Raw genomic sequence first — 15510 nt, forward strand, 5'->3', positions numbered from 1 at the left:
CACCGCGACCCAAGGGAGGGCGGGCACTGAAACGACGCCGGCTCCTTCCACCTATCCCTGCGGGAACCACCTCCCAGGGACACCCGGAACAGCTCTCAGAGCCCCCCGCCCCACAGCGCCTCCTGCAGGGAGAGGCTGGGATGGGAGAGGCGGTGGGCTGGCCTAGAGTCGGGATCCAGATCCTCTGCCCCACAGCGCCTCCTGCAGGGAGAGGCTGGGATGGGAGAGGCGGTGGGCTGGCCTAGAGTCGGGATCCAGATCCTCTGCCCCACAGCGCCTCCTGCAGGGAGAGGCTGGGATGGGAGAGGCGGTGGGCTGGCCTAGAGTCGGGACCCAGATCCTCTGCCCCACAGCGCCTCCTGCAGGGAGAGGCTGGGATGGGAGAGGCGGTGGGCTGGCCTAGAGTCGGGATCCAGATCCTCTGCCCCACAGCGCCTCCTGCAGGGGGAGGCTGGGAGAGGAGAGGTGGTAGACTGCCCCAGAATCGGGGCCTAGACCCCTCTTCCCCACAGTGCCTCCTGCAGGGAGAGGCCGGAATGGGAGAAGGGGTGGGCTGCCCCAGAGTCGGGGCCTAGACTCCCTGCCCCACAGCGCCTCCTGCAGGGAGAGGCTGGACTGACAGAGGAGATGGGCTGGCCCAGAGTCGGGGTCCAGACCCCGTGCCCCACAGCGCCTCCTGCAGGGAGAGGCTGGGATGGGAGAGGCAGTGGGCTGGCCTAGAGTCGGGACCCAGATCCTCTGCCCCACAGCGCCTCCTGCAGGGAGAGGCTGGGATGGGAGAGGCAGTGGGCTGGCCTAGAGTCGGGACCCAGATCCTCTGCCCCACAGCGCCTCCTGCAGGGAGAGGCTGGGATGGGAGAGGCAGTGGGCTGGCCTAGAGTCGGGATCCAGATCCTCTGCCCCACAGCGCCTCCTGCAGGGAGAGGCTGGGATGGGAGAGGTGATGGGCTGGCCCAGAGTCGGGGCCCAGACCCCGTGCCCCACAGCGCCTCCTGCAGGGAGAGGCTGGGGTGAGAGAACTGTGCAGTCTGTGAGGCTGAGTTGTTCCGTCTCCTCTCGCAAAGGTGGATGAACTTTCGCTCTGGACAAACCGAGCAGTAAAGTCTGGTAGCGAGTCACTGACAGTAACGCTGGCCGTGCCTGGCCCTGGCTCCACTCCCGGGCCCCACCCTGCCTGCACCCCCTTTGCTCTTCCCCGCGGGCTCATGGTTACCCCTTGATTCCCCCCCCACCTTGCAGACAGTACGGACGGGCTGTGCACCCGTCTGGGCAAGCCATGCCAGACCCAGAAGCCCCAGAAGCCCTGGTGGCAGGACGAATGGGAGGTGCCCCGGGAGACGCTCAAGCTGGTGGAGAAGTTGGGGGCGGGGCAGTTCGGAGAGGTCTGGATGGGTGAGTAATGCGGCGGCCGGGACACGGGCCGGGAGGCGGGTGACGCTGGCAGGCAGGCTGGGCACTGGGCGTGGGGCAGCCCCGAGTGTCTGGTTGTGGGCAAGCCTCTCCAGCTGGCATTTAGGAATGGACAGAAGCTGCCTGCTGGGGGCTTCTGCTGAGGACTGGAGAAAGGGCCATGGGGCGCTGGGAGAGAACAATAGCCCCCCCCCCCCCCCCCCACGGCCTCCAAACAATGAGATCCCATTGGGAATAAAGAGAAATCTCAGCTCCATACAGGAGACAATGAGCTGAGCTCCATCTACATGTGCCATTAGCTACTGGCACTGACCAGTGTGTACGGGCACTGCTGCCCTTTTCCCAATGGAAGCAGAACTGATCTATTGTGAGACATAGGCCCTGCACTGCCGGCAGGAAACGGCGAGTCTTCTGCAGCTGGAGCAGGCCTGTCCTTTTGGTGCAGGGGAATCAGGGTTCCCTCCTTGCTGGGGCCCAGGGGGTGCAGAGCAGTGACAGCTGGGGCATGGTTACAGACCACTTAGGAACACCGCGGGGTAGCCCGGAGGGGAAGCCTTCTGGCTCTCTGCCCCCGGCCTTCCGCCTGCATCCGGCTGGCGCGGTGGTTGTGGTTCCGCAAGGCAGCCTGATTGCTGACTTGGCTCCTTTCCTTGTGCCTGTGTCCGGGCAGGAAGTTCTCCCCAGGGCGGTGGCCAGTGCAGCAGGGGCAGAAGGGAGAGGAGGGGGGCTTGTTCGGGGCACTGCGTCTCGGGTGCAAGAGGGGACTGAAGGGAGACCCCGGGGAGGGGCGGTGCTGCTGGGTGCGCGGGGCCCAGGCTGTGCTTGGAAGGGGTGGCTGGCTCTAGTGGCAGGCGGAGTCCTGCCCTGCACTGCGTAGGGCGGGGTGGGGAAGGGAGGCCCACGGGCCTGATAACAGGATGCTCCGAGGGGGCTGATCCTACCCCAGCCCGGGGGCGTAGGGATCCAGCGTCCTTCCCAGCCGGTGGCTCTTTGCTGCCCCGTGGGAGACGAGCTGGGCAGGGCCTCAGCTGGTGGCTAGAGGGGAAATGTCTGTGTTGCAAAAGCTCCCCCCTCCCTCCCCTGCCCCAGCCCTGGCTAATTGCCCGGCTGGGCCCATTTGCACCCAGGGCTGGCGCAGCAGGGTCAAAACCGGGGGGCTCCACCCCCACGCTGCACCAGCCGGCTAGGCCGAGGCCGCCAGCAGGGGCGCGGGGAGGGGGAGGGAAGCGCCCCCCATCTGTGCCTATCCTGGGGGTGGGGCTCTCCCAGCAACAAAGCCAGCCCTGGGTTAAGAGCCCAGCGCCCAAGCCCAGCTCAGCCTCTTCCCTCCCCGGCCAGGGCGCAGCTGAAAAGAGCCCGGGGCAGAGACAGAGCTCGGGGCTTGGCCGCCCACAGGAACGGAGACTTCCCTGGGGTCCAGACCCACGAGTCTCTTCCCTGGTCCTTTGGCGCCCGCTCCCAGGAGGCTGCGGGGAACGGGGGCCCCGCTGGGGTCCCCCCTTGGGAGGGAGGGGATGTGACTCCCCCCGCCTGCCATCGCCTGGCCCTTGGTGCCAGGGGAGAGCAGCCCGGGGCTGGCCCACCCCCACGCCTCTGCTTACCCTTCCTGTTGCTTCCCTTCCCCTCTACCCCTAACCCGGCCCTGCTCTCTGGCCAGCAAGGCAGGCCCGCCCGGCCCCCTCCTGCTCTGGCCTTGGGGGCTGCCCTGGTGACCGGGGCGGGAAGGGGAGAGAGAGGGAGAAGGGGCCTAACTCAGCACAGGGGGCAGGGCAGGCCACGGCCCGGCGGCGTCCCGGGGGCAAAAGGAAGGGAACCAGAAGCTGGAGCAGCCCAGACGCTGTCCCCACTTACACAGGCAGCGCCCTGCACGGCTTAATGACACTTCCCTCCCCCCCGCCCATTCCTGCCCCCCCAACAATCAGCCTCAGCCTCTCCCCCCCCCCACTCCAGCCCTGGCGTCATGCCCCGGCACCCCGAGCCCTTCCCCCGCTCCCTGGTGGGGACAGGCCGGGGGCCCCGCTCTCGGACAGGGAACCCAGCAGCCTGGTCCCGGAGGAGGATGGAGGCCGGGTGGAGGCTGCTGGCAGTTTGGTGCCGCGCGGATAAGAATCACGCGCACCAGAAAGGCCCTTGTTGTGGTGGCGGCGCTGGCATCCGGGCCCAGCTGCTCTGCCGAGCGACAGCGCCAAGGGCCTTTGAGCTGCGCGGTGACAGAGCGAGCCGGGGTCCGCCCCGGGCGGCACAGCTGGAGGGAGAGCAGGAGGGCGCGGGCGCAGGGCACCTTGCGGTGGGGGGGGCTTCCTTCAGACGCGGCTGGAGCCGGAGCTTGCCTGCCCCTCCCTAGGCAAGCGAGGAACAAGCTGGGAGCTGCAGCTTCCTGCTCCTGCCTTACCCGGGAGGGAGGGGTTGCCTGGGGCAGGGGGCAGAGGGGCAGGGGCATTGAGCTCATGGGAGCCCTCCCTGCTCAGGGTGCCCTTAGCCGTTGGTTCAGACAGTGGCCCGAGTGCTGCTGGGCTGCCCTGCCCTGGGTGCTCTGTCGTGGAGCCGGGCCCATGCCCTACCAGGTGGATGGATGTTGGGGGGTCAACACCAGTGTTCCCTGTGAGCCGGGTGCTTGGGTGGCCGCTCAGGGGAGAGGCTGATGCCACCCGGCTGATTAGCAGAGCGCCCACCGCGAAGTTTTGTTTCTATTGGTGGTGCACATTTGCACGTGCCGTGGTGCACAGAGAAAAATGTATTCCACACACGGATGGAAAAATCCTCACATGGCTGGAAAAGATTAAAGGGAACATTGGTTGGCACCCCACTGGGTATCCCAGCTAGGTGCTGGTGGCTCTGGAGGGCAGGGTGTTAAAGTCAGAGCCCAGCGGGTCCTCTCTCCCATTGACCAAGAACCATGAGTAACCCCCCCCCAGGTTGAAATGTGAGTTCAGATCCCCCCCCAAGCTGTGTCTCCCATACACGCCAGCTGCAGCGGTCACTTTCTACCTGCCGTCTCCCCTCCCTGGGCAGAGACCAGGGACAGGGGGGCTGACTGGTCTTTGAGTCCCCGGTGCCCCCCCCCCCCCCCCGCTCTGTGGGACCCCAGCCGTGTGAGCGCCCGTGGGGAGGCCACAGGTCCCTGTGGTTGTGCGCTCCCTCCCAGCCGGGCTGTGGGCTGGGAACCGTGGTAACACGGGCCTCCCTTGCAGGTTACTATAACGGCCACACCAAAGTGGCCATTAAGAATCTGAAGCAGGGCAGCATGTCCCCCAGCGCCTTCCTGGCGGAAGCCAACCTCATGAAGAGCCTGCAGCACGCCAAGCTGGTGCGTCTGTACGCCGTGGTCACCCAGGAGCCCATCTACATCATCACGGAGTACATGGAGAAAGGTGAGTCTGCCGGGCGCTGCCCAGGGGCCTTGGGGGGTGGGAGCCAGGCCCGGCTGCCCTCAGTTTGGGGAGATCCGCCAGCCGTTTCCCAGCCTGCCTGCTTTGTGCCAGGACCTTCAGCTGGGGGACGTCTGCAGAGAGCCCAGAGCAGAGAACGCGGCCGGGGGGAGGCCGGTAAAGCCCTGTGGGCTTTGCTTTTGGGGTCCCAGTGACCCCCCTCCCAAAAAACGGGGAGACTGAACTAGGCAGAAGTGTGGTCCAGTGGTTAAGGCAAAGACTCGGGATGGCTGGGTTCTGTTCCCAGCTCTGCCACTTCCTCACCGTGTGACCTTGGGTGAGTCACTTCGAATGCCCGCTGCCTCAGTTTCCCCAGCCTTCGCATGGGGATGAAGGCAGCTGGCTGGGGCTAACAGGGTTTGGCACCTAACCACTAGCGGTTCGTGGCGCGCTGGGTGGTGGAAGTGGCCCAAGAGGGGCGCCGTTACTGCAAAGCCTCTAAATGCTCCATGGTGCTTGTCCCCTTCCCATGTAGACTGGCCCTACAGGACAGCTCCATGCAAACTCCCCAGTCCCTCGGAGAGCTGAGCCTGGGATAAGGGACAGGAAGCCACCCTGGGCTCGTGGCACGTGGGCTGTTCTAGCTCCTCAGGCTGGCGCTGCCTATTGTCTCACGCAGCCTGTGATTTCCTTCCCTGGCTCCGAGTGCCAAGAGCAACCGGATCAGGTCACGACCCCCCCTTATCCAGAGGGTGGGACAGTGACACTAGCCAAACTATTCCTGGCAGAGGAGGAGGGAGGCCGGCTGGATCCGCGGGGAGAGGCAGGCCCCACGGACAGCTCCCCCTTTCCTGCCTGCCTCTGCCGCACGCCAGGCGTCAGCAGAGCTGCGAGCTTCCTGGCCACAGTGCCGGGGAGGGCAGGAAGGCAGCTAAAGGAGGCTCACAAGGGGGACAGCCTGCGGCTCCAGCATGGCCCCTGGCCGGCTCCCTGGCCGGCTCCCTGGCCGCAGGGGAACTCCCTGTGAGAGTTGGCAGCTCCGCCGTAGGAAACGCGCCTGGCTATTCTATTGGGCTATTGAGCACAAAGGCTGCGGGGACCCGAGCGGGCCTGCCAGCTCCAGCACCGGTCAGGTCTATTTCTAGTCCAAGGTCACGTGACTCAGGAAGTTTGCAAGGAGTCGGTTTCTCACCGTGCTCCTCCCCTGGGACGATGGGGGCGGATGGGGCCCCTCTGCTCTCCCAGGTCTGCTGTCGTGGGGGCGGTTCACACTGCTGGTGCCTGCGCGTGTGAACGGCGTGCGGAGCAGTGAGGGGGGGAGGGGCAAGTGTGACGGCAACCCAGCCAAGGGAGCAGTAATTTCCTGCCCCGTCCTGTTTACTTGATCACCCAATGGGGCCAGCAAATCAGTGGCGACACCAGGCTGGCCCGCACTTTGGAGAAGCCCCGGCATCGCTGCCCGGGTGGGTGCAGGTGTCCGGTGCTGGCTCTGGGGAGGGACGAGCTGGCTCCCGCAAGGGCTGCCCTTCGGGCTGGGTTGGCTTTGACTGGCGCTTGTCCTCTTGCAGGGAGCCTGGTGGATTTCCTCAAGACCTCGGAAGGAGTCAAACTCACCGTTAACAAACTGCTGGACATGGCAGCGCAGGTGGGGGGAGAACTGGGCAGGGGGGGGAGGGGATGCCAGGCTGGGCACCAGCTGGCAGAGAATCGGGGCTCGGAGCACAAGTGATGGGAGCAGGTCTCAGCCCATCCGGCCTGTGACACGGGGGTGGGGATTGAGCGGCACAGGCTGAGCTGGGGGGGCAGGACAGGGATGGCAGGGTTGGATTTGAGGGGCACTGGCTGAGCTGGGGGGTAGGAGGCAGGAATAGCAGGGGGCTGCTGGTTGGATTTGGGGCATAGACTGTGCTGGGGCAGGGCAGGACAGGACTAGCAAAGGGCTGCTGGTGAGAAGCGAGGCGCAGGGCAGCCCTGGGGTGGAAGGTGTCTGTCCAGTACTTGCCTGCCCTGCGCTGGAGATAACCCCAGCGGCCATCGCTCCCTTGGATTCCCTGTCAGTAACACCGCCCCCCCCCCCCCCCCCATATCCAAAGGGGTAGGAATTTCCCCTCTGTGATTTTCCTTTTCCTCTGCAATCCGTGCCCAGCTCCGGCAGCCACCTGCCCCTGCAGCCCCCTGGCCGTGACATCTGCAGATGTTTGACTCACTGAGATGACAGCAACCAGCGGAGGTGGAACTTGAGATAGCAGAAACCTCAGTCTCACCCCCCCTGCCACGTGCAACTGCCCCGTGCCACGTGCAACTGCCCCATGCCACGTGCAATTGCCCCATGCCACGTGTAACTGCCCCATGCTACGTGTAACTGCCCTGTGCCATGTGTGACTGCCCCATGCTACATGCAATTGCCCCATGCCACGTGCATCTGCCCCCGTGCTACATATAACTGCCCCCGTGCCATGTGTAACTACCCCCTCTGCTGCGCCTCCCCAGATTGCAGAGGGAATGGCCTTCATCGAGGAGAAGAATTACATCCACCGTGACCTGCGAGCTGCCAACATCCTGGTGTCTGACACCCTCTGCTGCAAGATCGCTGACTTCGGGCTGGCTCGGCTCATCGAGGACAACGAGTACACGGCACGGGAGGGTGCGTCCAACGCCTCCCCCGGCCCACCGCGGCCCCCCTCTCCAGGAAGCAGGGTGGTGGGGGTCCCGGGCAGAGCGGGGCCCTGCCAGCAGTTGTCTGAGCTCCTACAGGACAGTGGGGCTGGTTTTGTTGTGCCTGGGGAGGGCTTGCAGGGACAATTGCCCCAGCCCCGCTCAGCCTGATCCTCCCCAGCCATGGTAGGGATGGATCCTTCCCCACGGAACCACCCGCTGCTGCCGACTGCCCCCGGCTGCCCCCGCCTCTCCTGGCTGATCCGCGGGGCGGGTGGATTCCCCTGCTCGCCCTGGGGCAGCAGGATGGAGGGGGTGTATCTGCAGGGCTGGGAGAAGCCGCTCAGCCCCCCCACAAGGAGGCTCCGTCCCAGGGGGGCAGGTTTGAAACAGGCTCCTGCAGCCCTGAGTGCAACCCCCTCCAGAGCGAACCCACCTCTCCCCATCCACAGCAATGGGATTTCATGCCATTTACCCCGGAAACCCTCTGCCCTGCCAGGACGCCAGGGACCCTCGGGCCTTTCTGGGGAGCCAGGGTTCTGGGCCACGTGGCTGGGGGTGGCTGCGTTCCAGTGAGGCGGCTGGGGGGGCCCGGCGGCAGCGAGAAGGGCGGGAGGCTACACAGCAACAGCCAGCCTGCTCCCCCACCCCACCCCACCCCCACCGCCCGTGCAGTGCTGGAAACTCGAGCTCGCGGCAGGATGCCGGCCTGACGCATCTCTCTGCCTCTCCCCCCTCCGGCGCGGGGCAGGTCGGCCGCCGGCTCAGCGCAGACACCCACAGCCTCCCAGTCACAGCCCGGCCACTGGAGGAAGTGGGAGCCCACCGCAAGCAGCCTGCCGCCCCATGCGCCGGAGCTCTTTGCAGCTCCGGCTGAGCCCGCGGTGCAGAGGGAGCTGTTGTGCAGCCCTGAGCTGGGACGGGGGAGGCGGGTGTGGTCCTGCAGGAGCCAGCGGGGACCTGGAGCCGCCTTGGCGGGATGCAGGAGCTGGAGAACAACGCTGGGTGGTGTCCCCTGCGGAGCCGGGAGCAGGGCTGAGGCCTTGCGCTGGCCAGGGTGGTATAACTGAGGGGTGAGGGGAACGGGGCTCGGGGTGTAGAGATTGTGCCCCACTCACAATTAGCTGGGGAGAGCGTCAGACCTCTCGGCCAGCCCCCGGCTGTGAGGGTGAGAGAGACTCCCCGTGCACGGTGGGATGGGGGCAGAAGGGGGCCCCTCTGGACACAGCCCCTCCTAGTGTGGGACAGGGGCGTGAGGAGCCCTGGGGGTGTAGGGGGTGAGAGGTCTAGAGGCCGACACTCCCAGGGTGAGAGCAGGTCCTTCCTGGGTGACAGGGACCCACAAGGGCAGGGGATTGGATTTGACCTCCCGAGGTCCCTTCCAGTCCTGCGATTCTTCAGTAGGGGACAGAGACACACGTGGAAAGAACAACCCGGCTGCTCCCTGTTCCCCCCACCCAGATCCCGCCCCTGGGAAGGCAGTAGGGTGACACAGCAAGAACCTTTCTAGAGCATCAGAGGGGGAGCCAAGTTCGTCCGTAACAGGAAAAACTTAAACACCAACGACTAGTCTTGCAGCACCTTAGAGACTCACAAAACATGTCGCTGGGTTCATGAGCTTTCGTGGGCACAGCCCGCTTCTTCAGAGGACTGGAGCATCTGACCCGCCTAATACTCCGGTCCTCTGAAGAAGTGAGTTGTGCCCTCAAAAGCTCATGAACCCAGCGACACGTTTTGTTAGTTGTTAAGGTGCTACTGGACCTTCCTTGGTTTTTAAGTTTTTCTTTCTTGCAACGCTGGTCCGGGCTGTAGGATTACAGCCCTCTCTGGTGGCTAATGCAGGAACAGCCCACTCCAGAGGGGCGGTGTTAGCAGCCGTGCTAGGCTTGGGGGACCCCACTGGTTCTGTTGCTCAGGTCAGTTTCAGTAACTCTGCGGCCATGAGGCGATGGGCAGAGGACGCCGGGGGCTGCACGTCAGCTGTCTGCGATGTGCGTCGCGAGCAGCGTTCTCCGCTCCAAAGCAGGTTTATACTCCAGGGCTACGTCTGGACTGGCATGATTTTCTGCAAATGCTTGCGGAAAAGAGCGTCTAGATTGGCACGGATGCTTTTCTGCTAAAGCACTTTTTGCAGAAAAGCGTCTGTGCCAATCTTGACGTGGTTTTGCGCAAGAAAGCCCCAATCGCCATTTTCGCCATCGGGGCTTTTTTGCGCAAAACAATACCGCGTTGTCTACACTGGCCCTCTTGCGCAAAAGCATTTTTTGCCCGAATGGGAGCAGCATAGTATTTCCGCAAGAACGCTGACAATCTTACATGAGATCGTCAGTGCTCTTGCGGAAATTCAAGCGGCCAGTGTAGACAGCTGGCAAGTTTTTCTGCAAAAGCAGCTGCTTTTGTGGAAAAACTTGCCAGTCTAGACGCAGCCCAGATGTGGCCTCACCCCTGTGCTTAACCTTTATTTTTTTTTAAATCTCCTTCCCTATTTCAGGAGCGAAGTTCCCCATTAAGTGGACAGCGCCAGAAGCCATTAATTATGGGACGTTCACCATCAAGTCTGATGTCTGGTCATTTGGAATCCTCCTGACCGAGATTGTCACCTATGGCCGGATCCCTTATCCAGGTTAGGACTTCACAGCAGCACCGCGTACATTAGGGATGCAGCTGATTAAAGGGGGCCTGGGCGTGGAGGGGGGCGGGTTGCTCCATTCCCGCTGGGCTGGAGCGCTCCCCCTCTCCACCACAGCTGGAGGCTGCTCCGGACGTTGGAGCAGCCGCTGTCTGTGAGGCGTCTGGGCCCACCGTGGGCAGGGGCTGCTCTGGATGACTGGAACAGCCCCTATCTGCAGAGAGCCTCCCAGCGGGACTGGAGGGGAGCTGCTCCAGCCCCCACTGGTTAACAGTTAACTGGAACGGGTAAGCGTCACCTGTTAATGGTGATACTTGCCAGTTAACCTTTCACATCCCTAGCGCACACACATGGGCCCATGACCCCTCTCTACTGATGGGATGGTTTCGTTCTGTGTATCTCTTTGGGCTACAAATGCCGGTCCATCACCCACATAAAATTGACAACAGTAGCTGGAGTCGTGACTGAACATCTCGGCTACGTCTACACTGGCATGATTTTCCGAAAATGCTTTTAACGGAAAAGTTTTCCGTTAAAAGCATTTTCAGAAAAGCACGTCTAGATTGGCAGGATGCTTTTCCACAAAAGCACTTTTTGCAGAAAAGCGTCCGTGGCCAATCTAGACGCGGTTTTCCGCAAAAAAGCCCCGATCGCCATTTTCGCGATCAGGGCTTTTTTGCAGAAAACACTACTGTGCTGTCTACACTGGCCCTTTTGCGCAAAAGTCTTTCGGAAAAAGACTTTTGCCCGAACGGGAGCAGCATAGTATTTCCGGAAAAGCACTGATGATTTTACAGGAGATCGTCAGTGCTTTTCCGGAAATTCAAGCAGCCAGTGTAGATAGCTGGCAAGTTTTTCCGCAAAATCAGATGATTTTGCGGAAAACCTTGCCAGTCTAGACACAGCCCTCCTGTGTCCCTGCATCTCCCAGAACGGGGTGTGGCAGGGCACAGTGAGGAGGCTCCCAGCTGTTCCTGTCCCAAACTGGATCAGCCAGAGGTGGGGCAGGGAAAAGGGCAGGATCACGGCTGTGGGGCAGGGCAGAGCGACACCTCTCCCAGCATTGGGCTGTGTCCACTGCACCCTGATTCGGTCGTCCCTAACTCAGGGCCATGTGTTCTGACCGCAGGGATGACTAATCCGGAAGTGATACAGAACTTGGAGCGTGGCTACCGAATGCCTCAGCCTGACAACTGCCCGGAGGAGCTGTATGGACTGATGCTGCACTGCTGGAAGGAGAACCCAGAGGAGCGCCCCACCTTTGAGTACATGAAGAGCGTTCTCGAGGACTTTTTTACGGCCACAGAGGGCCAGTACCAGCAGCAGCCATGAGGGGACCCTGAGCAAGGGGCTGGCAGCATCCTCACTTTGGGATGTAAGGGAGGGTGGGGGGGGGGAACGGTCCGGGTGCATGAGCTCCTCAAAGACTCACACAGCTCAGCCCTGGGCTTTCGGATCAGAGCTTAAACCTGGCAGAACCCTCACGACAGTGAAGATGTGTCCATGTTCCTGCAGCACCCACACACGCGTGGCAGATCCGTCTTGATTCTCAGAGCCGGGGCGCCGTGTGTCTCACGCACGCCGGCAAAAGAACTGCACGGCCCTGAGGGCTGCCAGGTTTCACCCACAGGCTGGAGCGCCCAGGCAAACTCCGCGGGCACACGTGTCTGCTCACAGCGCTGCCCGGGGGCTCACGCCATGCACACGCACCCCACAGGGGTGTGCACCCGGGCAGGAATCACAGAAACGGGCAGCTATGCAGATGCACACAAAGGCTTAGGCGTGGGGGCGCACCCCCTTGCCCCCCTCCCGCTGCAGACACATGGGGACATGCCGTGCACGTCCAGCTGAGAGCTGCCCTGGATACAATCAGACCCATAGCAACTAAAATAACAGTTTTGCGCCAGCATGAGACAGACGCCAAGTTCTCTCTCCTCGGGCATCGGGGAACACTCAGGACCCGCCACCGATTGCACTGGAACTAAAAACCCCTTCTCAGCACTGATCTTCTGGAGGGAGAGACTCAGAGAGCTGCGGTGTGGAGCACCCCACGCCCCGCCCTCCCATCCCTCCCCTGTGTTCCCAATGCTGTATTCCCCCAGGGAAGATGGATGGATTAATCAGGGTCAAGGGGTTTTGCATGGAGCTGCCAGCCTTGGAACTGGGACCTGCTCACGCTCAGGGCTGTGATCAAAGCGTACAAATCGATGGACTCCCCCACTGTGCAACATAACCCTCTTTGCGCCAGAGCCAGACGGTCTCCGGGACACCCCCGAACACGACCCAGTGCCCACGAAGCTGCTGCTCCCTGCCCTGCGCTCTTGCTGATTTTCACTGTGAAACCACATGACTCTGAACAATGCCTGTCACGCGATGGGGTGTGCGAACAGAAAATAAGCACGGCCAAACTGGGTCAGATCAAAGGTCCATCTAGCCCAGCATCCTGTTTGCCGACTGGGGCCAACGCCAGGTATGAACCAGAGGGAATGAACAGAACAGAGAATCAGCAAGTGATCCCTCTCCTGTCGCCCATTCCCAGCCTGACAGAGGCTAGGGACACCATCCCTGCCCACCCTGGCTAATCGCCATTGATGGACCCAGTGCTTTTTTTGTTTTAAAAAAAAGGTGCTGGTACTACAGGGGAAAAGTTGTTGAGCTCTGACTAGAGGGGCCGGTACTGCGTCTGGAGGTGCCAGTACTGCATGGCAGTACCATCCCCAAAAAAGCATTGGCTGGACCTATATACTCCATGAATTTATCTAGCTCTTTTTGGAATCCTGTTAAAGTCCTGGCCTTCCCAACATCCTCTGGCAAGGAGTTCCACAGGTTGACTGTGCGTTGTGTGAAGTATTATGTAAGAACGGCCAGACTAGATCAGACCAAAAGTCCATCTAGACCAGGATCCTGTCTTCTGACAGTGGCCAGTGCCAGACACCCAGCAGGAGTGAATAGAACGGAGTCATCAAGTGCTTTCTCCATCACTCATTCCCAGTTTCTGACAGAGACTCGTGACATCATCTCTGCCCATCCCATTCTCCATGAATTTATCTAGTTCTTTTTTGAACTTCCTTTTGTTTGTTTTAAACCTGCTACCTATTCCTTTCATTTGGCGACTGCTAGTTCTTATGGTATGGGCACAAGTCAATCACTTTTCCCAGAGCCCTTCCAAACGTTTGGTAAAACCGCCACCAAGTGCAACCATTGTAGCCAAGGGAGAGAGGAGCAAACCAGCAGGCGGAGAAGGAGACATTTCAGCTCAGACTGCAGCTGACCTGATGAGTCAGGGAGTGTGGAGAGGTAGAGGAGGCTGTTTCACCTGGCAGGAGCTGCAGAGGTGAAATCTCTTCTGTTTTCTCCGCACCGTTGACCGTGACATTAGTGCCCTGAAAAGGGGATCGAGACAGGCTCAAACCACAACATTTAGCTCCAGAAGGGGGGCTCAGAATTCGACCCCAGGCTGGGCTGGCAGGTGGTGGCTCTAGAGTGGACCCACACCTACCCTCGGGGGTTCTACATAGTCCCCCAAAAAGGCTTGTGGGAGAGAAACCTTCTCAAGTCCCTGGAACGAGCCTCTCTGAATGACCAGCCTGTGAGGACTCTGATCCCCCCCCTGCCCTTGTATTTTAAAGCCCTGTCTTGTGTTGCTCTTTGATTTTCAGTAAACAAACACCTTTCGGTAAACGGCACCCGTGTCCTCCACTTGAGGGGGTGGGAGGGGGCGAGCTTGACATTGGGTGTATACAGAGGTGGAGGGGGGGCTCCTGGCTCTCCTTGAAGATGCCGAGCGGCAGAGGAGTGGCCCCTCTCTTCTGCCGCGGGGGCCAGTCGTGCAAGACCGTTCCAGTGCCGCGCGGGCGGGATCCGAGCCCCGGGCGTGGGTGGATTTATTTGTGTGGGGTGGGTGGCTCAGCACGACACAGAATCAGGCCCGAAGCAGGGCGATGGCTGACCGCAGGGAGCTGTGTGTGCTCACAACCTCACAGGGGGAGCCCAACCGGGCCAGGCCCCGAGTCAGGCCCAGTGGGATGGGAGTGAGGGCGCTGGGCGGGGGTGGGGGCCTGAGGAAGCATTCGGCAGAGGGCGAGGGGCACACTTGGCACTAGCTGGGGACGGGCAGGGGGCTCAGTTGGGACAAACTTAACACCTAGCAGGGTGAGAGGGGGGACTTCAGACAGTGCCCAGTAAGGGGTTGCTGGTGTCACAATTTCTGGCAACCTCCGCCAGTAGTCACCCTGTGTGATCTATTTTAGGCTTCAGGCTACCAATTATCACCTCTCTATGGTGGAGACCTGCATCTCATCCCTTCCTGTCCAGGGATTTTAAACTACACTGCTCCCTGGCTTACATATTCCCAGCAAGCCAGGCTGCCTAGCAGGCCAGCACACTATGCTTTGCTTTCTCTCTAGGAACTAGGCCCAGTGTATTGCCTAGAGGTGTAGGTAGGTTATCACCCAGTTCTGGCTAAGCCAGCACATTTATTCTTAAGGTAAAAGCACTACAGTACAGCAAAAACACATTAATAAAAGAAGCTATGTGCAAGCTAGAAAGTCTGCTAGAGGTCACCCCCTCCCACTCCAGCCTAAGGCTCTGGCAGGAGTCTGTCCTTCAAAATCCACAACTGAATGTTTCCTGCAGTTACAAGTTCATGTCCAGAGATCCAGAACTGGAACCTAGGCTGGGCTGATCAGCTGTGTCTGTATGCTGCGCTCACCTTTGCGCTTGGCCCTCTGTAACAGGTCAATCCACAGACACTTACCCTTTCCTCAGAGGCTACGTCTACATTGGCAAGATTTTGCGCAAATAATTTTAACACAAGAGTTTTTACGTTAAAGTATTTGCGCAAGACAGCGTCTACACTGGCATGTGCCATTGCGCAAGAGATTTGCAAAAGCATCCATGCCAGTGTAGACGCTCTCGCGCAAGAAAGCTCCGATGGCCATTTTAGCCATCAGGCTTTCTTGCGCAAGAAATTCATGTTGCCTGTCTACACTGGCCTCTTGCTCAAGAACAGTTGCGCAAGAGGGGTTATTCCTGAGCAGGAGCGTCATAGTTCTTGCGCAAGAAGCGCTGATTTCACACATTAGAATGTCAGTGTTCTTGCGCAAGAACTCCCTGCCAGTGTAGACAGACAGAATGTTTTTGTGCAAAAGCGGGTGTTTTTGTGCAAAATCATGCCAATGTAGACACAATCAGGGTGTAAAAGGCTGTTTTTTGCATAACAAGGATTGGGGAATTTGTATTAAGCTTTCCCTAGGGATTCCCAGGAAACCCACTTAACACATATTGTCTCCACAATTCATGTTTGTTCAGCTCATTTTCAATATCGTCTTTTGAACTCCCAAGTGTCACATTTCTCTCTCTCTCACACACACACACACACACACACACACACTGAAACATATTTTGGGGGGATTAACAAAAAAGTCTTGCAAGGGTATAGCACAACTG

General features: G+C 60.5%; 1 protein-coding gene across 5 annotated transcripts in view; it reads left to right on the top strand.

The window, feature by feature from the left end:
• The window catches only part of LCK (LCK proto-oncogene, Src family tyrosine kinase), a 37204-nt gene extending 24576 nt beyond the window's left edge, over window positions 1–12628 (top strand). For all 5 annotated transcript variants that reach the window (XM_075908686.1, XM_075908687.1, XM_075908685.1 and 2 more), the window contains exons 9-14: window positions 1240–1392; window positions 4602–4781; window positions 6347–6423; window positions 7269–7422; window positions 9925–10056; window positions 11192–12628. In XM_075908686.1, the coding sequence (XP_075764801.1) occupies window positions 1240–1392; window positions 4602–4781; window positions 6347–6423; window positions 7269–7422; window positions 9925–10056; window positions 11192–11394 (899 nt within the window). In that variant the 3' untranslated portion in view covers window positions 11395–12628. The remainder of the gene's footprint in view (window positions 1–1239; window positions 1393–4601; window positions 4782–6346; window positions 6424–7268; window positions 7423–9924; window positions 10057–11191) is intronic.
• Window positions 12629–15510: the final 2882 nt, after the last annotated feature.

This window comes from Pelodiscus sinensis, chromosome 25 (genome assembly GCF_049634645.1).
Source record: "Pelodiscus sinensis isolate JC-2024 chromosome 25, ASM4963464v1, whole genome shotgun sequence".
Classification (NCBI taxonomy): Eukaryota; Metazoa; Chordata; order Testudines; family Trionychidae; genus Pelodiscus; species Pelodiscus sinensis.